Source organism: Lethenteron reissneri, chromosome 23 (genome assembly GCF_015708825.2).
Source record: "Lethenteron reissneri isolate LAM-NWPU_2019-01 chromosome 23, ASM1570882v1, whole genome shotgun sequence".
NCBI lineage: Eukaryota > Metazoa > Chordata > Hyperoartia > Petromyzontiformes > Petromyzontidae > Lethenteron > Lethenteron reissneri.
Genome location: NC_083801.1, coordinates 5,832,233 through 5,857,129, shown reverse-complemented (window position 1 = coordinate 5,857,129; position 24,897 = coordinate 5,832,233). Strand labels below are relative to the sequence as shown.

The 24,897-nt window shown below is 45.3% G+C and overlaps 1 protein-coding gene across 2 annotated transcripts in view; it reads left to right on the top strand.

Annotated features, from left to right (window-relative positions):
• The first annotated feature begins 701 nt into the window (after positions 1-701).
• The window catches only part of LOC133345881 (activin receptor type-2B-like), a 77,339-nt gene continuing 53,143 nt past the window's right edge, over positions 702-24,897 (top strand). Inside the window, exon 1 of one of the 2 annotated variants that reach the window (XM_061556952.1) lies at positions 702-1,246. In XM_061556952.1, coding sequence (XP_061412936.1) covers positions 1,108-1,246 — 139 coding nt within the window. In that variant the 5' untranslated portion in view covers positions 702-1,107. The remainder of the gene's footprint in view (positions 1,247-24,897) is intronic. The other variant, XM_061556951.1, reaches the window with a different exon arrangement.

Here is a 24,897-nt window from a genome sequence, read left to right as displayed (position 1 = left end):
CCACCATCATCACCACCACGACCATCATCATCACCACCACCACCATCATCATCACCACCACCATCATCATCATCACCACCATCATCACCATCACCACCACCACCACCACCTCCACCACCACCATCACCGCCACCATCATCACCACCACGACCACGACCATCATCATCACCACCATCATCATCATCACCACCACCATCATCACCACCACCATCATCATCATCATCACCACCATCATCACCATCACCACCACCATCACCACCACCTTCACCACCATCATCACCATCATCACCACCACCATCACCACCATCATCACCACCACCACCATCATCACCACCATCATCACCATCATCGCCACCACCACCATCATCATCAACACCATCATCACTATCACCACCACCACCATCATCATCACCACCACCATCATCATCATCAACACCATCACCACCACCATCACCACCACCATCATCATCACCACCACCATCACCACCACCACCATCATCACCACCAACACCACCACTACCCAACCACTACCCCCACACCAACATCGCGTTTCGCCGCCGTCTCTTCCGATCGCCACCAACGTGGCCGCCGCTGTCCGGGGGTGGTGGGGGGTTAAAAACAAGAGAGAGAGAGAGAGAACGAGAGAAAGAGAACGAATCCAGGGAGCCACCGCCACCACCTCCACCCCTCCCTCCTCCATCTTCATCCCGCCTCTGAACATCTCTCAGCAGCAGCAGCAACAACAGCAGCAGCAGCAGGAGTGTGGAGTAGCAGCAGCAGCAAGAGAAGCAGCAACAACAGCAGCAGCAATAGAAGCAGCAGCAGCAAGAAGAAGAAGAGAGAGGGAGGAGGATGAGGAGGAGCTGAGCTGTGCGAATCGTCGCCGTTTCGCAGCAGCAGCAGGAGCAGCAGCATCAGCAGCATCATCAGCATCAGGAGGAGTGTGGAGTAGCAGCAGCAGCAGCAACAACAGCAAACAGCAGCAGGAGGAAGAAGAAGAGAGAGAGAGAAGGAGGAGGAGCTGTGTGAGTCGCTGTTTCGCAGCACCACCACCACCACTGCTTGTGGTGCTTGTGGTGACGCTGCTGCTGCTTGGCAGGGCTCGCCATGGCGAGCTGCCAACAGCAGCGGCCACGGCGGCTCCCAAACCTCCTCCTCCTCCTCCCCACCACCACGGGGATCCCACCACCACCACCGCTGCTGCTGCTGTTGAGACACATGCTGCTACTGCTGCTGCTTCGGACAGGTGAGACGACGATGGGACGACGATGGGACGGTGAGGACGACTCTTGACTCTGTGGGTCGTCGTCTTCTTCTTCTTCTCCGTCGTCGTCTCGATTCGCTGTCTGCGTTGCGCTTCTTGGTAGCGCCGACTTTGACAAAGCACGGAGACGTGCTCGCATACAGCAGTCTTGTTACATACTACTACAGTACACACACACACACAACTATACAGTCTATACACAACAATACAGTACATACACAACAATACACACACAACTATACAGTCTATACACACTACTACAGTACACACACACATACTACTATACAGTCTATACACACTACTACAGTACACACACACAACTATACAGTCTATACACAACTATACAGTACATACACAACAATACAGACTTTACACAATACTACAGTACACACACACAACTATACAGTCTATACACAACAATACAGTACACACACACAACTATACAGTCTATACACACTACTACAGTACACACACACACAACTATACAGTCTATACACAACAATACAGTACACACACAACTATACAGTCTATACACACAACTATACAGTCTATACACACTACTACAGTACACACACAACTATACAGTCTATACACACTACCACAGTACATACATACAACTATACAGTCTATACACAACAATACAGTACATACACAACAATACAGACTATACACAATATTATACAGTCTATACACAATACCACAGTACATACACAAGACTACAGACTATACACAATACAGATTGCAGTCCTGACACAAGACGACAGTCCATACACAAGACTATACAGTACATACACAATACTACACAATCTATACACAAGATAGGTACAGAGACTTATCCAGCAGTCAGATTACAGTCTATACAGACTGCAGTGGGTACGCAATGCTTGGAGAGAGGGAGTATGTGTGAGTGTGTACACAGTGCTGTGTGTGTGTGTGTCTGTGTGTACACGATGTGGTGTGTGTGTACACAGTGCTGTGTGTGTGTGTGTGTGCACAGTGTTGTGTGTGTGTACACAGTGCTGTGTGTGTGTCTGTGTGTGTACACAGTGCTGTGTGTGTGTGTGTCTGTGTGTACACGATGTGGTGTGTGTGTACACTGCTGTGTGTGTGTGTGTGCACAGTGTTGTGTGTGTGTACACAGTGCTGTGTGTGTCTGTGTGTGTCTGTGGGGAGCGGTGGTGTAGCGGTTAGCGCGCTGCGCTATGAACCTGGCGACCCGGGTTCGATTCCCGCTCACGGCTAACACCAGTGACGATTATCTGAACCGGTCCTGGGCCTCCCCTAGGTCGACTCAGCCTTAAACGAGTACCTGGTGCGGTGTGTAAACATCGCCACTAGGGAGACAAAGGCGGTCGGGCGTGGTGCTGGCCACCCACCCCCTCGTGTGCCGTTCCGGCCTTCATAGGTGCTCGCTAACAGCACTTGCCCCTACAGTCTGTTCAGGCTATACGGGGGATCTTTGTCTTTGTCTTTGTCTGTGTGTACACGATGTGGTGTTTGTGTGTGTGCACAGTGTTGTGTGTGTGTACACAGTGCTGTGTGTGTACACAGTGCTGTGTTTGTGTGTGTGCACAGTGTTGTGTGTGTGTGCACAGTGTTGTGTGTGTGTACACAGTGCTGTGTGTGTACACAGTGCTGTGTGTGTACACAGTGCTGTGTGTGTGTGTCTGTGTGTGTACACAGTGCTGTGTGTGTGTGTCTGTGTGTGTACACAGTGCTGTGTGTGTGTCTGTGTGTACACAGTGCTATGTGTGTGTGTCTGTGTGTGTACACAGTGCTGTGTGTGTGTGTGTGTACACAGTGCTATGTGTGTGCACGGTGTGTTGTGTGTGTACACAGTGCTGTGTGTGTGTGTCTGTGTGTGTACACAGTGCTGTGTGTGTGTCTGTGTGTGTACACAGTGCTGTGTGTGTGTCTGTGTGTGTACACAGTGCTGTGTGTGTGTCTGTATGTGTACACAGTGCTATGTGTGTGCACGGTGTGTTGTGTGTGTACACAGTGCTATGTTTGTGTGTACACAGTGATGTGTGTGTACACGATATCTATGTGTATGTGTACACGATGCTATGTGTGTGTGTAAACGATGCTATGTGTGTGTGTGTACACAGTGCTGTGTGTACACAGTGCTATGTGTGTATGCACGGTGTGGTGTGTGTGTACACAGTGCTATGTGTGTGTGTACACGATGCTATGTGTGTGTGTGTACACAGTGCTGTGTGTGTACACAGTGCTGTGTGTGTGTGCACGGTGTGGTGTGTGTGTGTACACCATGCTGCGTGTATGTACACGATTATATCTATGTGTGTGTACACGATGCTATGTGTGTGTGTACACGATGTGATGAGTGTGTTGCACGCACTATAGTCGTGTTCTTTGTTGGGATAAGCTCGCCAATAGCACAGCAGCGACTCGCTTCCCAAGTGGGTCCAGCATGGAAGCCTTCACTTCCTTTGTCTCCACGTGCAGCAAGCGTGCGGGTCGTGCACGGCACACGTGTCGTCTCCATGTCGTGCACAACACGTGTGTCTATGTCGTGTGTCCTTGTTGTTGTGTGTCCGTGTTGTGTACGGCACCGTCTCTCCTCGTGGTGTGTGCTCGTTGTAACCTACTGCTCGATGTTCCACATTCGTGTTGTACTTTGTCCCCACACTGGTCCAAAGCTAAAAGGGGAATCTGTAATCGTATCGTCATGTACCGGTGGTCAGCATAGGGCAACTTCTATGCTTCCCCGTGTGTGTACTTCCTACACACACACACCCCACCACCACCTTCGCCAACCCCGCACTGACCAGCGTGGATGAAGTATGGTCAAATAACTCCCCGACGAGACCTGCCCTGCACCACCAAGGGGCAATGACATCGAGCATTGGATTGACAAAAGGGCTTCACTGCATGCCACTGTAAAGACCTATATCGACAGTATAATATAATGTTGTATACCCACAACGGTGTAGGAGAGAACGTGTTTACATAATGTATGGGGACACTGGCAGACAGCACCATGCATACTAAATCAGGGATCTTTATGTGTGTGTGTGCTATGCTGTGATCTAGTGCATGTGCATGGAGATGTGTACACGTGTGTGTATGTACACGTGCAACACTATGCATACTAAACCATGGTTATTTACGTCTGTGCTTTGGTATGTGTACACACGTGGTAGTGCACAACACGTACACGTGTGCTAGGGAGTGTAAGGTGATACGTGAAGACCTTTGTTTACAAGAACAATACTTGCCTATGAGTATGTGAATATATCCAAGTATGTGTATAGTACAAAGTATATCCTGGGATGAAGAACGATGTACACTGGACTTGATGGACGTGTTGCTGAACTATTACAGAGCGGTGTGCATATGCAGTGTACCATAATGTCACTCCCACAAAGCCTACACATAGTGTGTATATATATTCACTCTACACGATGGTATGGACCAGTACCTTGCCATTAGGTTAGGCAAAGGAAGTTCGTTAACAACCGATGGGTTCTTGCTTTACTGCCCTCTACTGCCCGCCACGTAACCCCATCACCCTTTGTCACTGGAAATTTCTGACACGTTTGGGCCCTCCGTGGTTACATAAGGGTGGCAATGCAGCAGGCAGTGTGCGTGTGTGGCTACAATGCATACAATCGTGGACATATCCTGTGACCATGAACCGTTCATATATTAAGTCGCCCTATATTATTAGTATTATTGCCCAGAAACGTGCCCGGCATTTGTCACGTTTCGCAAGCTCAGCAGGGTTTTAATTTTGTGTTGAGCCTGGATAGTGCTTCGATGGGTGGGTGACTTCACAACAATGCACACATGCACAGGGCTTGTTGGCGTAGGGGTTGTTTGGTGGCTAGGAGATGTTATCTCCCTCGCTTGGTATGCAGGGGGGTCGTGGGTTCTGATCCTGACCCGGACGACGATGCCTGTGTATTTGTAGTTTGCGTGTTCTCTCTTTCTCTCTCCATCTCTCTCCTCGTGGTCGTGTGGATTTCTCTCCCGGTTCCGGCCGGTGTTTCCATCCACATTTCAGAATCGTCATTTCAACTGGAGGAATCCGACGAGATGTAAAACTTCTCACGGACAGGAGCTTTTCGTAGATGTCCATTTAGAAAAATGCGTTTAGATGATTTGGCTGCTACAGATTTCCACATGATACGCCACTTCCTTGAGTTGGCATTTATGGCCAGGTCGCTAATGAAACAGACTGCTTAAAAAAATAGCAGAGATCAGCGCAGCAAAACTTGATTATCCATGCACTGACATTATTTCAATGCTCCCTAATTCACTTTGCTCCCCCCCCCCACCACCACCCCTCTCAACATAAAGTATCGTGAGACGACCCCTGCCGGCCATGTGCAGACCCCCTCAACCAGCAGTGGATTTTACACGAGGGCCCTTGTGCATAGTGCCACACACCACACACCACGCCATGGTTTGATTTGAGTGTGTGCACGGAGGAGCGGTGGCGCAGTGGTCAGCGCAACTGCTGCTACGAACCTGCTGTCACACCGAGTTCCATTCCCGCTCACGGCTATCATCGGTGTCGAACATCTTTAACCGGTCACTGGCCTCCCAAACAAAAAAGCCAAGCGTCACAAAGACAGCGGATGAGTGTGGTGCCGGCCACACCTCCCCATATTTGTGCCTTGTGCTTCCCATGATCCCTTTTGTGCCTTGTGCTTCCCATGATCCATTTTGTGCTTTTTGCTTCCCATGATAGGTGCTCGCGAGCACAGCACTCGCCACAACAGCCCGTGGAGGCTACACGGGTAATGATCTTTTGCCGGGTCCCCTATCTGGAACTCTTGCTGCGTAAAGGCGGGAACACCACATGGGCTGCGAAAGAGAGAAGGAATATAAATAATTAAACTCGTCTTTTGTTGTGCCCGATGCTGCTGCTGCTGCTGCTACTGCAGCAGCCCGAATGTCCGTGTGCTTTTTGTGTAACCATCATTTGCCTTCCCCCCCCCCCTATCCCGCTGTGCATAAGTCACGGCTGAGCTATGGCCGCCTGTCTAGCAGTGGATAAATCATGGTCGACGATGATGGCTAATGATGCAGATGTCCACATGCTGTGCACACGTGCTATTATTGTGCGTTGTTTCATTTGCATGTCATCTTCATTAGTCATGATCTATTCTGCGGTGGATGGATGATGGGAATGCATAATGTTGCAGATATTCGGACGCATTACAAACGTGTTATTGTTGTTGTACATGGGTACACACCGTTATCGTTAGGCATGGTCTATGCAGCCGTGGATAGAGCATAGCTGAGGATCACAATGCAGATATTCACATGGTGTACGTGCCGTGCGAACATCATAATCATTGGCCATGATCTATTTCGCAGATCATGACTCGTGATTGATGTGTATTTAATACAGTGCTGCGGTGCACACGAATGATGATCCCATGCTAATGTGCATGAACTGTGTGTGTGTTGAGGCATATTTCTGTGTTTTCTTCTCCACCCCTCCATGAATTTGGTCATGGAGGGGTTAGTTGACCGTATGTCACTCCACTTGATGCTGGTCAGTGTGGACTGAAGGCGTGGAGAGCACAGATGCACCTTTCATTAGCACGGTTGGCTACGTACGGCGCAAAGGAAGTTCTACTTACATGTCGACGGGGGTGCCTAGAAGTACAGTGCAACAATGGATTTTTCTGCACTGAATTCTGCTGCCCACAACACAGGCCTGCAGGCCCTCATCCAGCAGTGGATTGTCAAGAGGACTGTACATGTGCATGCATACACGCACCGTCTTCCCAGTCACGCCCATACATCCACACACACACCCACACCAAGAGTACACACGCATGTGTACACACCCTACACTTATATAACTGTATCTGTAAGGGATGGCTATTATTGCTGATTGTGCTTAATGTACCACTGTCGTAGTGAATTGCAGTCGGGGGTTTGTATTGTCCGCTTTGCATTGTGTCGATGGTTGCGCTGCATAGGTGCTACGCGCCGTGTGTGATGCACAAAGCCCTGCGTGTGCTGACCCACTCGCACTCTTTTGTTTACTGATAGCCAGCCTCATGCGAGTGCTGCTGACCACTTCGACTCACGTTGTTCTCTCCAGGGGCTGAATTTTGTCTCTCGATATTTTCCGTAATGCTGCTAGGTTGACTTGGAGGAGGGCTTCTTGGCGTAAGGCACTACTACCAGTACAAGGTTGCACCCATGAAATAATAATACGATTGAGCCCTGTATTTGGGAATGCCGCATTATTGAAGCATATCATAGAGGCAAGATAACACTGGATGAATGTGTTGTGCCAATATATTTTCTCGAATGGCTTTACGGACTGGCTGAGTGGAAATTGAACACTGTCTCTTTCCCCAGCCCATCTTGGTGGTGTCTCAGGTTCTAAACCGCTGCCACGACGTTCATAATTGACACTGATGAGGTGGTTACGAATGTGGAATTGCTTTATTTAAAAGGGGAAACAAAACCTAAAAGGATAGTACTGCATTAAACAGCCCACATAATGGCATTTTATGGTGACCAATTGGTACACACCCATAACAGGGAGAAAATAGATACATTTTATTTCAAAGCCTCCACGTGTCTCCAACGAATCTCGATACATGTATGAAAGCTTTTTTATACTTGTCCAACACAGCCAGTTTGATTTGATGACGACATTCCATAATGCCTACACCGAATGGGAAATAAGGTAATTAAAAATCAGTGGGCTATATATAAATCTATCACCCGTTGTTATGGCTCGTTTTGAGGTTATTGTTGTTACTATTGCATAAGAGCTAAATAATGCAGTATGGTAGTAACACATGCGTGTGTATTTGAGCATGTCGTATACAGTACTGTACTAATATTTCTCCATACGTCTGTGATTTGGGGTGGAGTACTGGTTGGCATACGGTTCTTCCTCCACCCCAGTTCTTCCCCTGCCAGCGTGGTGAAGTATGGTCAAACAGCACAGGAGACGTGGAGAGAGAGAGAGAGACACGGAGACAGCCACAGAGACACAGAAACAGAAATACATGAAGCTACACACACACACAGATGCATGGTAAAACTGAGATATTCTCACACAGACGTACCTATAAACTATTTTTTTTTACCAGGTAAGGCCCACTGAGCTATATAGCTCTTTTTAAAAAGCGACCTGGCCACAAATGATAGCCCCAATGAAGTAGCTTATCATTTCGAGGTTTATAGATGCCGAATACTCTTAGAGCATATTTATGAATGTGGAGGGGAAAACCAGAGGACCCGGCGAAAACTCTACTCAGCCATGGGGAAAACATGCAAACTCCAAATATACAAATGCCAGGGTCGGGATTGAACCCACGACCTTCTGTGTTCCAGGAAAGGTAGATAACATCTCGCCCATGACTAGATGAAGGCCTCCCAAAGCTGTCTCTCTCGATCCCGCGATGTCATAATCCACTAAACACCTGCATATGAGGTCTGAGTCGATGGGCCCCTCTCTATGCGAGTATATGGGTCTCTATATTTTTTTGGGAGCGCTTGTGCATACTTGATCAAGTGCATGTGCCTGTGGCTGTATGTGGGATTATTAATTTATTTCAGGTAATGTATCTGAGCAGTGGCAGCCCTTTTGCAGTCTATTACTTTCACAAGACCCATAATATAGTCTTGACAGAGTGAAAATCAAGAAGGCTGCAGCAGCCAATATAGTTTTGGAAAATAGCTTTAGTACAGTGTTGTAAGCTTTTTGGAAAAAAACATTTGCCTGGTATTACATGTCTGGATATGTCAACCAAAAGTAAACCAGCATGAATAGAGATCTGCAAGAAAAGTGTGATCGTGCACACGTGTGTGGTCTTATGTGGATTTGTATGGTTTTACATGTGTACTTTGTCCATAATTTTATTAGTTTATTTAACGTGTGTGGTCTTATGTAGATTTGTATGGTTTTACATGTGTGTGGTCTTATGTGGATTTGTATGGTTTTACATGTGTACTTTGTCCATAATTGTATTAGTTTATTTAACGTTTATATTTAATCAGGTGAGAACTAAAGAGACCAGGATACTACATTTTGCAAGACTGATCTGGTACATTAGTCTGCCATTCAGGGGTATTCATTGCTATGTCTAATTCCAATTGAAAAAAATAGTGACAATTTTTCGAATTTGCCAAATTCTGGACCCTGTCTCCGGGATGCAATGGCCTACTCCTGCAAATAACTTCAGGGGATCTTTAATGCCCACTGTGAAGCAAATGGCGCATAGTACTGCTGTGTTATGGTTATTACAACCACAGTATTAACCAGGGCAGTCGCTGGATTCGAAGTGGGAACTTTGCAACAAGCAGCGAACATTGCTACCGCTGGGCCGTGTCGCCACACATATTGTACGTTTGCTTATGCTAGTGCAATCTTAGAAATCCTGGTTTCTGGGCAGCACATTGGCTTTTGTATTTTTGTTTGAAAGGCGTTTGTAAAGGTTTTGTTTAGTTTTTGATCTGGTGAGGAAATATTGCACTAAAGAAGGCATTGAAACCATCACATTACAAAATGACAGTGCTTACACTATGAGATCTCTTTTACCAGTGGCAAAATATAGTAGTAGGTTTTTACCATTTTAAACTGGTACAAAACTGACACCTTTATTCAAGGCATCATGTTTGCAATAACCACAATAATGATAATATTATTATCATTATCAGAGTTGCTTCTTTTTGTTTGCTTTTTTGACTACTTGTGTTGTGGTTATTGCAAACATGATGCCTTGAATAAAGGTGTCAGTTTTGTACCAGTTTAAATGACAGTGCTTGTCAGTAATTGTCTTTATATTTGAGTGAATATAGTAAACTGAAATGAATGTGTTTTGTAAAGGCTTCATCATCCAAGTTAACATGTTTAAAGTCAGTGTCTCCATATTCAGGCCTGCATTTGGCTGGGATCACCTACGTTAGTGCCCCTGAACCTGGGGTGGAAATTCCACATTCATCTGGACAACCACTGGATTTCCCAGGGCATGTACGGAAAAATGAAGGGCTTGGTCACCCTGAACCAGTATTTGAACTTTGGACTGCCACAATGACATCTGCGAGATTAAATTAATGTAAATATGTATTTTTACAATTTTTATACATAGTTTGTATAAGGCACATAACAGTGCATCAATTCATTGTTTAAAATCAACCTGTTATGCTCACGATATTGCCATTGAATCATTCGTGTAAAAATCTATTCCTTATATTTTATGAAAAGTGTATGCTGACTATATGTTATTGTTTCATTTAGGCATATGGAGCAATAAAACATTATACAAATAAGAATAATCAACGAGCTGGTAATAACAAGACAAACAAAATCAGTTCTTAGTACAAATCATGACTGAACAGTGACAGCTCATTGAATTGACGGGGATGTTTTTGATGTATATGTATCGCATGCATAGCATATGCACATCGACAAAGATGTTTATGACATCAAGGAAGGCATCTCTCAAAAGCAGGTCCCTTGTGTGACCATTGTACTCTGCAGATAAATACATCTGCACGAATAGCTTTTTTCACGGAGCAGTTGCATAAGAAGCAATTCAAGTGCGACCGACATTGTGATTAATTGGCTGTCCCTCCCCCCACCAAGACCTTCTTTTATTATTTATTACGGTAATTAAAGTCGGATTAATCACCCTCATCGTCTTTGGCTGACGGTGGCCACAATGTGTGCGCGCTACACCGTGGAAGCTCATCGGGTGACCTCTCGCCACACGCTGCGGACACCGCACTTCATTTGACCTTTCGGCTTGGTAAATCGATGAATCTGGAGACACTGAAGTCTGGTGCTGTTTTTCGTGCCATTCACATATTATGCGACCACCACACCGCGTCACTGTTGTGTACATTTTCGATTATGGCTCCTGTGGCAAGTTGTGGAGAAGATAAAAAAAAATCCAGAAATTGCGATTAGAAAAATTGGACCCTCCATTGTGTTTAAAAGCAGCTAATTTTTTGCTGTTTATCTTCGAGTGCGCCATTTACATCCAACAATTATGGCACGTAGCACGTAGGTTTGCGCAGCCACTACAGTATAAGCAAATAATAGTGTACACATTTTTTTTGCTAGCTGACTGGCTCGCTGGCTTTAGGGGACAGAGAGACCATTGGTCACGTCTAAAGAATCTGCATGTTGCTAGTTCGAGTAAAAATCCAGGAAGTAATTCTGACTTCATTCTGACTTCTTGGATTTGTATTCTGACTGCCTCGATTTTATCCTGATGATGTTTGACGTAGAGATTGAATTGCTGCATTTCGTTGTGAGAATTGTCCTTCAACTTACTGGTGAGCTGAATCAATAGTGATAAGAGGCGCGTTAAACGCTTGCACTCGTGACAATTTCGTTTTTCTTTGGCTACGTTGGGTGGTGGAAGGGCTTCACGACACTTTTTGCCCGATAATTGCGTGGCCTCTCCAAAAACCAAAAAAAATCAACGATCAATTTCGCCATTGTAATAGTTTTGATTGCTCCCTTGCCGGAATTGGTGTACAAATGTAGGCACCAATGTAACGGTTTCCTTTATTCAAACGCAGCCTTCTGTTGACAATTGGCAAGTGCTACGGCTTGTGCCTCTCTCAAGTCTAATTGCTTCATCATTAACGGGGTTTGCAGGAATGAGTGCTCTTAGTCTTTGTTTCTATGCATTTTTTTTGCTAAATCCAGATCACGATGGACCCGTTTGTGCGTTTATCACAAGATGTTAGTGTGCTAAATTAAAATATACTGTAAAAAAGGTATTGATGCCGGATTTATTGGGGAGAAAGCCTTTCTGATTATGGGGGTGCCTGGCATACTGCAAATAATGAGTTACTAAATACGCACATTGAAATGTCAATATTTAAAACGTAATAACACTTCAAACGGCACTGCTATACGATTAAGTCTGAGGCACTTACGATGGCCATGAAGCGGAGGTGGAAGCCCTGACGTTTACTAGATGGGGGAAGGTCAAAGAGATGTTTTGGACAGGTATGACGAATGCATTTATTTGTAAAATAAATGTCCAATATATGTGAAAAACAACCTTACTGACCAGCATGAAGTATGGTCAAACAACTGCTGCGACTGACACACTATGCAGAGGCCTTAATCGAGCACTATGTTGACAAAGGGCTGTAAGTTATTATTTAGTAACAGTAGTTGGTAACCATAGTTAGCTGCCATTGTTCATACTATTCGAGTAACATTTTACCGGACTGTACTTTCAGTACATTACTTAAAATGTGCCGCTTCTCAATGCAAATGCAGCATTGGATAAATATTGACACAAAGAGGGGAATATATAATTGTAGGAAATTTTCACGGGAGGTATTAAATGAACAATAACAGCCCGGCAAAGGTTAAAAAGGCAAAGGCCTTTATTGTTCTTGTTAATAATGCAAGCACTGTGTGCCCCTTGCACAAACACTGAGACGTAATGTATAGCACGTGTGTATGGTTTTTTTTCTCTCTTTCCACCGATGAATCTGACCAAAATAGAGAAAAAACCCACCAGGAAGCATCTTAGCCCAGTGAAGTGGATTAGGCTAAGAGTGATAGCCGCGTGTTTTGGGGTTGTTCGTGGATGCGTGGGGCATGAGAGGCAATTCTGGATGAGGGAAGCGTTGCACACTCTCTGCGGTGGCATTCATTCGCACGCACACCGTGCTCGGCATTTAGCATTTGGAGTTCAGAGCCCCGGTGGAGAGGTTGAACGCAGTCGGTGCTGTCATTGTGGACACGTTTTTGCAACTGATCAGAGCCGTGGCAATGCACTCGCTGCCAAGCTGGTCACCAGGGGCCTGGCACTGGCTAGTCAACCCAATTATCTGAATCGCACTACTGGAGTGTACCGTTCATAGCACTGCCCAATGCTGATATGAGAAGGAGGCAGCAAAGAGGTAAGCTCAAGCTATGTCTTGCGTTTGTTACTTTCCGATGTGCTGTTGCTCTGGAGACGGCGAGATCGACAATCGCTGTTTGGTCGCCGCGTTGATAGCATTGGTCGTGATTTCTCACTTAACGGAGTGGCCCGTGTGAATGCTGCCATCTTGCAACTCGCTTTCCTATTGTTCACGTTTAAATCGCTGTACTCTATTGAACTGATAGAACAGTACTGTTTCTCCAGTTATTGTGCTGAAATAATTCAACGTGTTACCATTTCACACCTCCGATTAGCATTCTTGGCTACGTACGGTGCAAAATAAGTTTAACATACATACATTTTTTGAGATTTTTGGTTGTAACATTTGAAAACTCCATATATCTAGTTTACTATTACATGATATGAAGTAAAAAAGAAGTAAACTATTATCTATGCTCATGCAATCATTGGATCATTGGGTATATCAATTGGCCCTATAGACTTCCCAAAAAGTGGTCCTTGTTTTATCCACTCCAGAGGAATGACGTTTTGTGGGTTGACAAGCATTTGAATTTTCAACCTTTTCATTCTGAGTTGAATGCTCAAACTACAGCCCTTGTTGAGTTGAATGCTCTCATCCATCCAGTTGCCCAAACCAATATAGTGAGTCTCTGAATGTATGTGCAGTGATCTGTGAACGTTTTTCCACCCTAGTATGTGAAACGGAAATGTCTGAGCGTGGTTCTATAAATCATCAAAAGTCAACATATTGCTCACTGGAGACACGTCGATAGTTTTCTAAATAAACTACATGCCCATTGTGTTGCCTTTTGACCGTATGATTAATAGGAGATGTTCATCTCCATCCACGGGCTAACAAACGTAAATAGCTCCTGCTGGGAAATGTCAATGCTATCAGACTCAAGGGATACATGCTTAGTGAAAATCTCTCTGCGTCGATGGTAGTGATGTCTAACTAGACCCAGTGTGGAAGTTATTTTGAAGCACAATGAAGAAAAGTTAGCTCCTTCCACCGAGTTGCACCATTGTTTTAGTGCAATTGTTCTAAGGGATGGCAGCAAATTGATTTGCAGAACTTGATCACAATATTCAGGCACAGGAACTTTGGTAAACAAATATACTACATCTAAACTGACAAGCAAATCACCTGGAGATAGTGAGATGTCCTTAATTAAAGATACCAAGTGAGCTGAGTTAAGTACAGCTGAGGTGGTCTTACCAGTGAATGGTTGTAAGGTCTCAGACAGAAATCAGGCCAGTTTGTAGGTGGGTGAGTTAATGGTGGAGACAATAGGAGGGAGTGGTGTACCTTCTTTATGGATTTTGGTACGCCATAAAATCTGGGTGGTCGAGCAGCAGAGGGTTTTAAGGAAAGCCGCTTGGTTGGTTCAATTAATATGTCGAATCAGTGATGATATTGTTGGTTTTCATAACCAGGCGGTTGGTAGGATCTCTATTGCTTTTGGTATAGCTGCCATCATTAAGTAGGCCCTGAATTTTGTTATTGTATGTGGTTTTGTCCATGATGACAGTGGCATTGCCCTTGTCGGCCGAGAGGATGACTATGCCATCTCTCTTTTTTAGTTGAGAAAGCTCAAAGCGCTCATCTTTGCTGATGTTGCTAATATGTGTCTTTGCGTTTTTGAGGATTGCAGCGATTTCCGATCTCAAAACCATCACCTTGCCATACATAGCAGGGGTCACCAAAAATATTTCTAAAATCATGAGCAAACACAAGATCCAGATTCAATTCAACACAGTACATACAATTCGTGATCTGATCCCATCTGTGAAGGATGTGATCCCTGACATGCAATACCCCGGTGTCTACAAACTAAGTTGTGTCTGCGGCAGTAGTTACATTCGCGAAACTAAGCGACATGTCTCGGACCTTCTTCGTGATAATAAGGCAGATCTGAAACATGGTAGGACCACCACCTCAGCTGTGGCTAATCATTGCTTTAACGCTGTGGGCACACATGAAATAGATTTCTCTAAGACGAAGGTACTCTGCAAACCCACTGGCTATCAGCAAAGATTCGTCCATGAAGCCATCCAGCTATATAAACACAGACACAATTTCAACCAAGAAGATTGGAAGGATGTTATTAACCAGTTTAAGTCATAACTGGCTGTGATGTTTCCATCCTACCTGCCGATGTTAACAGTTATTTTCGACTCTCTGAGTTACATTACCAGGTTAAATGTCTTTACATTAACAGGCTAAATGTCTCCAAAACACAGCCACCAATGCTCGTTGGCCTCAATGTGGTGTTGGTTTTCGGTTTTCCTACATTGACATGCTAATCTCTCACAATACAATGGCCACCTCCACAGCTTCGTCGTTGTGGAAGAGCTCAGCTCTCCGATCTTTCATTTACATGTAAATTTAATCTCTAGCCCCGTTCACTTCGCTTATGACCCTTGGGCTACACCCATCTCAAACCTTTACAGCACCCTGCCTCAGCAGCGCTCCCGCTATAAAAAAAAATTCCTGCCTCAGTAGCTCTCCCGCTATTTTTTCAGCTGATGACGATTGCTTATGTTGCGATCGAAACATCGTGATATTATATTATTTTTTTATCATTATTTTTCTATCTACGTGGCTTTACCAAAAGACCCAAAGAATATGAATTACTGCAGTCACGAAAGCTTTAAGTCAAGATTGATAACAATAGTTTCCCCACTGATGTATTTGAGGGATATGTACGGGGGGGTGGGGGGTGTGTGTAACCAGAGCACCCAGAATGCACTTGATCTTGTCAAATTTTGCAAGCCAAGCAGACCGGAGCCTGGATAGTGCTGGGAAGGGTGGGAACTGGAGAGCAGTGCAGCAAATCCATTGTTGTCTATGCTCCCATGTCTATGATGCACCCTGCCCTCACCAACCCCACACTGACTATTATGGTGAAGTATGGCCCATTAACCCCATGGCATAGGGGGCCCTCATATAGCAGTAGATTGACAAAAGGGCTGCACATGGCATGGATTTGTCAAAAAGATGATGGAAATACAGAATCTGAAGGTCATTAACTCAAATCCTGACCAAAGGTCGAATGACCTCACCATCTCTCAAGGGTTTAGTACAAAGTAGGGCCACTTTGTGAAAAATCAAAAGTGGTTGTCCTGTGCATAGACTGGCCCTGCCACAAGAATGTGGAATGTTCACCATTGCTTGAGGGCCATCGACAGCACTGCTCCCAGCAGAGTTGAAAACATTCTCTTGTCTTGTTTGTGTTTTTTATGTTACATTAAGTAATGGGCATCTGCAAATTAGAACAGTTGTCTGAAATGATTGTTACGTGCCATTCTTATACACTTATTCTTTTAACTTTAAAAGTTTTATTTTAACACACGAGGGGTGTGGGCGCGGAAGTTCACTGCTCCGTCCTGTGACACGCTAGTAGGGCATGGTAGTTGAGTGCACATCAGACTTCATTTGGATTCCCAGCCATGGCTAACATCAACTGAAATCTGTATAACTCCTGACCCCACCCCTAAAGACAAAGCAAATCTGGCTGTGACGGTCCCACCTGATGACGGAGACTTGTGTTGCCTCCGAAACGTCGTGATTTTTATTTTATTTTTATTAATTGTAATTTCATTTTTTACCTACGTGACTTTACCGAAAGAACTAAGAGTATGAATCCTTGCAGTCACGAAAGCTTCAAATCTAGAATCACCCCATGTAGCCTATTTAACAGACTGATGGGGCAAGCGCTATTGGTGTGCACCTAATGATGGCCAGAATGCCACACGAGGGGTTGGGTGGCCAGCACCATGCCTGGCCACCTTTTGGATCCTTTGTGGCGATGTTTTTTGAGGCGAAGTGTACTTAGGAGAGACCCAGGACGGGTTCAGATAATCGTCGCTGATGTTGGCCGTGAGCAGGAATCTTAACTCGGGTCGCTGGGTTCGTAGCGCAGCATGCTTTCAGTTTTCATTTATTAGGTATAGCCCTGTGAGCCATTCGGCTCTTGAATCGGGTGCAACCGCAACAAACAAAAAACAAAAACATGAACAAGAAAACATCTTAAAGTGACTATGTGACTATGTGCAAACAGAAAATCCAAGAAAAGACAGCAAAATATTGCAGAAAAAGCAACCTACACCAACGTTGTGTGCAAAATGCTAACCACTGCACCACGGTTGCCCACCACCTCCCCTTCACCAACCAGCGCTGGACCAGCTTTGTGAAAAAAGCTCAATCAACCCCTGCAACCAACATGGCAGGAAGAGGCCTTTATTCAAACAAAGGACTCTAATCAATTATTACATTTTATTTCTTGAAGTAATGTTTTGGTGACATTGCATATTGATTTTTCGTGGAACCCAGGATGGATGAGACGAAGCTTTCAGTCTGGTAGACTGGGTTCCCAACATGGTTGGGGAAATGGAGAAATGAAGTTTATGGGAACCATTACCTTGGTAGCAGTGATTGAAGAGTGATTGCGCAACGTTAAAAAAAAGACCGAAAGTTATGCCGCATAAAACTTTCTTCGCTGTGCATAGTCTAGTCCACCTCCGGCTCATGGTCACGAAAGGAGACGAGTGCAAAACATGCACGCTTGGGCAGTGAAAATGCTGATGTCAACATTTCAGACTTGCGGTGTCAAACTCCCCTTGACCGCGAAACATATGTCAACGATAAAACTACTCTTGTTTGGGAATATTACCCTGCGCACCGTTTTGTTTTTTGAGGAAAACAAGCTGCGAAGTGGGCTTTGTGTGCACCAGCATTGCCAATCGCATCACTCTTAAAAGGCTCTGCCCGCTGGATATTTGAAACCATCTCATGCAGAGCAGCGCAATAAAACTACCCGACTAGCATTTTGACGTCTTAGCAAAAGGGGGTTCGTCATCCCGTGAGGTGAGGCCGTTCACAAGGGAGAGCTCGTGCCGCCTGCCGTGGAGATGGCGATCTGCTGCGGGAGCCACGGTGATTGGCCCCCATTTCAGTCACAGCACCCCCCCAACCCCGAAAAATGGCATGTTTGTGTGTGCAGGGGGTAGCGAAGAAGTGTTTTAACGAGCCCTTTCTGTTCCCACTAATGTGTGGTGGTTGGAAAAGTAAACATTCTTTTCCATTAAATGTGACATTTTGCTGCTCTGTGTAATGTTGAGTGGTGGGGGTGGGTGGGGGGTACTTGTGTGTTCAGGCCTTAGAACGGTGGGCAACATTTGCTTCCTGATGAACCTTATCCCAGCCATGTGCAGCCTCAATGCTGGCTCCCTGTAAAATCGCACTTTGCGTCCATGGAAACAAGCTTTTGCGAAATGCCCGTGGTTTTTTGAAAACAAGCGTAATATGTATCGCGGCAACCCTTGACCTTGTTTTAGGGGGTGGTGGGGAGGGGGGCCATACAAAATCTCGGACACAGTCATGTTAAACAAACTTTTAAGCAAATATTAGAGGCTAAACCGGCACAAAGTGGGGCTGAGCATTCAGCAGGGGGGCTTGACTCCCTCCAGCCCCCACAATGCTCTGGTGTTCGATTGGCTGTGTTTGGTCATGAGAGCAGATTCGTCACATTCCTGAACAGATAGGTTTTGTTGCTGCCATTTGCATAATGAGCTCACCATTTAGTTGACTGCTCCCTCCTGTGTGCTGCACATGCATCCCGCTGCCTTGTCCGCTCAAGCTGTGGTGCCCCGCATACTGATGTTTGCACGTGCGTAAGACAAATGTAATTAAGTATTAGCATTATTCCATTTGCATGTCCCCCTTACTTCTTTGTGTACGAGGTAATTCATGCAGCGTAGTAGTTCGGTGAAATGGCATCGAAACGATGTTCACCTAAAAACACAAACTCCCAGGTAATAATTGTTGCTGAAATAACTAATTTTGCAACAGCTGCCTATATGTTTCAAAACAATGCAAACAAATGTGGCCCTATTTACTTACACTGCCCCATGCATTTCGACACTCGGAATCAGATGTAATGTTCGATGTTTGCAGGACACTGCGGGACAATGTTGGTTAAACCGCCCTCTATTCGGACGTTCGCTCGATACTCAAACCACCAGAAGAACATCAGGGGAGTGCAATTTAGGGGGCTACCAGTTGAGAGGTTTTCTAAAATGGTATCTGGGCAGCCACGGTTTTAATAACATCGTTTTTGTTACTGCCCGGCCCGCAGGGCCCCGCTGCCTTGACAGCTCGCTGACACGCAGTGGAGATTTGCGACGTGCGACTACGGGCCCTCAACAAACTCGATTTCATCCCCCATTTTGTCCCGTCGGAGGGAAAGGCAAGGCAGGGCCAGTGTTCCTCACAAGCCTACCCTGGCTTTTGTGGGGGGGAGGAGGGTCAAAATCCCCTGCTAGAGCAGGAACTGTGGATAAACATGTCAACTGGGGGTATTGATCACATAACAGGGCCCGGTGCCTTGCCTATGAAGGGGATGGGGAAAAGATGGTGGAACAGTTTAACGGGGGGGGGGGGGGGGGGGGGGGTTCTCGTGTTGCATTATTGATCACCTTGCAGGCTGAAAACTGCAGATAATGAGGCTGGCCACAGCAGCAGCCGCACAGGGAAGCGGGGTGCTGGGGAGCGATGTAAAATAACTAATGACCCCAATTCACTTGAATATTTGCGGATTGGGAACAGTAAAATAATCGTTCATAAATCTCAAAAGTCTGGATCGTGCAATGGCGAAGGTTGTAAACGGTAAATAAAAGTTTCCATGGATTTTGTAGCCACAGGCGCACTGCTAGAAGTTTTTTTGTGGACGTCGTCGCGAACGCACCGTGGTGCTACACGTGAGGTTTGTTTGTCTCGCCTATCAGTTATGTAATGCTGGAAGACAAGCCTGCGTATTCAGTCATGAAATTTCAGTCATGAGTATGATATAAATACTGCTTAAACCTCGTCTGCTTTGTTTTTTTTTTGCTCTAGCTTGCTCTGAGCAGTAAAGTGCAGCAGCACATTCCCCGAGCGCAAGGGCTATTTCAGTTTATTTTTTAAGAGCACTATTTACTTTGGGGTTCTTGTTATTATTTGAGTGAGCTATTGTTGCTGCTTTCCTTGCCAGTTGGGAACGTGTGGTTCCTCCTCGTGGGTAGGCATGCGAGGCTATAAATGTGCACAGCCAAGCCATGATGGGGGTGAACCCTCTAAAGCCTGCAGCTTAAACAAACAAACCCACTCCGGTTTGATGAGGCCACAATTCAGAGCACGGCTTTAAAACATCTCTGAACTCTTGCCGTTTTCTTTCTCAGTGAAGCAGAAATCCTTGGGCCACTTTTCTTCAGTCACGTTAAAATTGCAACGGAGCGTGTTTGATGTAAGCGCTGCTCAAAGTTGTAACTTCTTATTCCCACAAAGTGCACCGACTAGCAACTGCTGCAACCGCATGCGGTCCAACCCGGACAACTGCACTTGAAGGTGTTTGATCTGTCCTTTTTTTTTGCCGTTACAATTTCAAAGTGGTTTAAGGAAAAGAAAAGCACCGTCACAATCTCGCTCTTGGTACAATTTGACATGTGTTGTTGTAAAAAAAGTTATGTTTCCCTGAAAGTCTTAACAAAAGCTTGCTAGCTATTACAGCTTTGTGGAAACAGTTGCGGAATTCCTACAGTATAATCTGCACTACAATAATATCATTTGCAAGTCACGTTCCGTGCTTCCCCCGAAACATGCGAGCTGAGCATCGACTCGCGGATTCGCGCAGATTCTGTAGCACAAATCTGCCACTACCATTGGCCTTCTCGCTGGACTTGGATTGGACGTCCGTGTGTTGGATGAGCACATTACACTTGAAGCAACATGTGAAACTCCTGACTTAAAGCTTTCGTGACTGCAATAATTAATATTCTTTGGGTCTTTCGGTAAAGCCACGTAGATAGATCAAATAATAATAAAAAAATATCACGACGTTTCGATTGCAACACAAGCAATCGTCATGAGGTGAGAAATATCGCGGGAGAACTGCTGAGAATATATGGTGGGAGTGCTGCTAAGGTAAGGAGTTATTAAGGTTTGGGATGGGTGTAGCCTAAGGGTCAGTGGGAGGGGCTAGAAATGAAATTTGCATGTAAATGTAAGATCAGGTAAATCTTGACAAACGAAGCTGTGGGGGTGGCCATTGTATTGTGAGGGATTAGCATGTCAATGTAATAAATTTGCATGTAAATGTAAGCTCGGAGAGAGCTCGGAAAGAGCTTCGCCACGTGGAGGTGGAAAAGGATGGCAAGCCGCCATTTACTAATACAGCTAACGGTGGCTGTGTTAGTGAATGTATCTCGGAGAATTGAAAATAACTGCTAACATAGGTAGGTAGGGAGGGAACATCACAGCCAGTTATGACCTAAACTGGTTAATAACATCCTTCCAATGATTGCTCAGTTTATACCCATCTTCTCAGTTGAAATCGTGTCTGTGTAATCAGATCTGGTAAATTTTGTCTTTGTTTGTGTTTCTTCCTTGTGATGGGACTAAGTGCCATGAATGTTGAGATTTATAAGGGCACGGGGTGACCAATAAAGTCTGAATTGATCGGTAATAAGGTAGGCACTAATAAGGGGTTGACAGATATGCGCTTTCTTTGCACGTTTGGTCGGCGCTGCATTATATGCCTCGAACGCTATCCGTAACCCATTGTGCTTTTCATGTTTAGTTTGTTGTCCTTCCCCCACACCTTTGATGAGCACGGTTTGCTGAGTACGGTCAGAAAGAAGTTCAACATAAATGCATAGCAATTTATTCTGTACAATCCTACTTTCTAAAGTTAATATGATGTCTTTGTTCGTTCATTTATCAATCCGCTTGTCCTGGTGAGGGTCGCAGCGGCAGCGTGTTGGTTAGGGCGGTCCAGACATCCCTTTCCCTGGTGACAAAATCTGGCTCTTCTTGGGGATTTCCCAGGCATTCCCAGGCCAGCCGAGCGACATAGTCCCACCATATTCTATGGTTCTTTCGGTAAAGTCACGTAGATATAAATAATAATATAAATAAAATAATAAAAATAAATATAAAGTGAATAAAAAAAGTAATAAAAATATCACGACGTTTCGATCGCAACACAAGCGGTCGTCATCAGGAACAGTGAGGTTAGCCTCTGAGGGCAAGCTGTTGAAAAGGTTTAGAGATGGGGGGGGGGCAGCTAATGTTAATATAGGAGAGGTCTCCGACACCGGCAGTAGGTCTACACCAATCAAAGAGCTGTTTATAAAGGTTTAGAGATGGGTGGGGCAGCTAATGTTAATGTAAGGGCCGACTGGCTGTCAACAAAGATTCGTTCATGAAGCCATCCATATATACAGACACAGACACAATTTCAACCGAGACGACGGTTTTAAACTCTGCAATCATTGGAAAGATGTCATCAACCACTTTGGGTCATGACTTTATTTGTGTTTTCTTGTCCACCTCCACCGTCAGCAGTGTGGGTGTGTGGAGCGAGGTGCAATGCTTTTATTTGTGTAGACCTACTGTCGGTGTCGGAGATCTCTCCTACATTAACATTAGCTGCTCCCCCCCATCTCTAAACCTTTTCAACAGCTCTTTGATTGGTGTAGACCTACTGCCGGTGTCGGAGACCTCTCCTATATTAACATTAGCTGCCCCCCCCCCATCTCTAAACCTTTTCAACAGCTTGCCCTCAGAGGCTAACCTCACTGTTCCTGATGACGACCGCTTGTGTTGCGATCGAAACGTCGTGATATTTTTATTCTTTTTTATTCACTTTATTTTCATTTTGATTATTTTATTGTTATAATTTTTTCTATCTACGCGACTTTACCGAAAGAACCATAGAATATGGATTCCTGCAGTCACGTAAGTTTTAAGTCAAAATTTATAGTCCCACCAGCTTGTCCTAGGCCGGTCCCGGAGTCTACCAGGGGGCATCCTTACCAAGTGTCCGAAACACCTCAACTAGCTCCTCTCGATCAGGAGGAGCAGCGGATCGACTGAGTCTCTCCCAGATTACCGAGCTCCTCACCCGATCACGGACAGTGAGCCCGGCAACCCTGCGGAGAAACCTCATCTTGGCCCCTGTGTTCCTCTTTCTTTCTCTCTCTCTCTCAGTATAATCTCAAGCGTGCACCTCTCCGTGCTCACCACCATCATTATCCCCAAGTCTCCCAACTTCCTGTCAATAAACCTCATGTCCAGATAAGCCCTGACCTTGAATAGGAATCACTCTGAATTTTTAGGGATCATCCCGAGTGTTTTTGCTCGTCACTATTAGTTTTTGCTTAAATATGCCATCAGATACTGGTGAACAACGGCCAATGTTCAATGATCTTGTTTCTGCCAAGCACGGAGGAACACAACATTTACACTATACAATATACTGCATAGCCGTTAATGTACTTTAATTATTACAGACTTTAATTTACAGTATACTGAATAAAATAACTTATTTCATAGGGTATTCTCTGGATTAAAGGCTACGCTTGCACCATTCTGACTGGCCGCAGAAATAGGTAATTATTGGGCCTGCAAAATTGCACAGAGTATGTTCGTGCATAACTTTCACACATCACGGAATGCAGTGATAAAAAAAAGGTTGTAATTAAATAAGTGGAGTTTGCACTTGATGTCTGAAATTTATGAAATCATGTTCGGTGGCTCTTTTTGCACATGCAGCCTGGCATTGTTGCAACCAGAAGCTCTCGGCAATCGTTTCGCATGCCACAGGAAGAGGAATCTGCTGGAATGCATCCATCCTGCTGTCATTGTTAACGCTGTTTTCTACGTGGACTCTGGAAAAATTGTGCTAGCATCACCTTGACGGTACATACAATGGCGAGATGTTAACTCCCTCGCCTGGTATAAAGGAAGTCGTGGGTTTGATCCCGGCCATGACGCCTGTATATTTGGAGTTTGCATGTCTCTCTCCCTGTAGTCGAGTTGATTTTTCTTCGGGTCCTCCGATTTTTTCCTCCGTATTTAGAAACGTGCGTTGAGAGTGTTGGGCTGCTATACATTTTCACATGATAAGCCACTTCATTGGGTGATGAATTGTGGCCAGATCGCATTCTGAAAAAGAACAACCTATCTCAGTGGGCCTCACATGTTAAAATAAAAAATAGTTTTGTTTTCGTTGAATTGATGTAGGACATTTCCGCAACGTTAATGCTGCTCCATTAATTTCCATTTGGAATATTTTATGAAAAATTAATTTGAATGCACCACCCCCCCCCCCTGCCCCTTTAGTTGCATGAATTGCTCGGGCAAGTACTGTTAGCGAGCACCCGTTAATGGGTTGTATTGTCGGCATCACACATTGCCAGCTGTGCCTTTCTCTCCACATTGTGCTGTCATTTACACACTGTAGTCAGGGTACTCGTTTCAGGCTCGGGTAATGTATAAGAGCCCTGCAGGCCACAGGTCCACACGCCAATTGCTCTTGCTGCTGATGATAGTCATGATCCCAGCTATTACACCATCCCCCTCCATATGCAAAGACAAAGATCCCCCTGTGTAGCCTTTAGCAGACTGTAGGGGTAAGTGTTATTAGTGAACACCTATGACGGCCGGCATGGCACACGAGCGGGTGGGTGGCCAGCACCACGCCCGACCGCCTTTGTCTCCCTAGTGGTGATGTTTACAATCCGCACCAGGTACTCATTTGAGGCTGAGTTGAGCTAGGGGAGGGCCAGGACTGGTTGAAATAATCGTCACTGGTGTTGGCTATGAGCGGGAATCGAACCCGGGTCGCCGGGTTTGTCGAGCAGCGTGTCAACCACGGACACCCCCGCTCCCCATATACACACACACAGACATATATAAACACCGTAAACACAAGTGACACT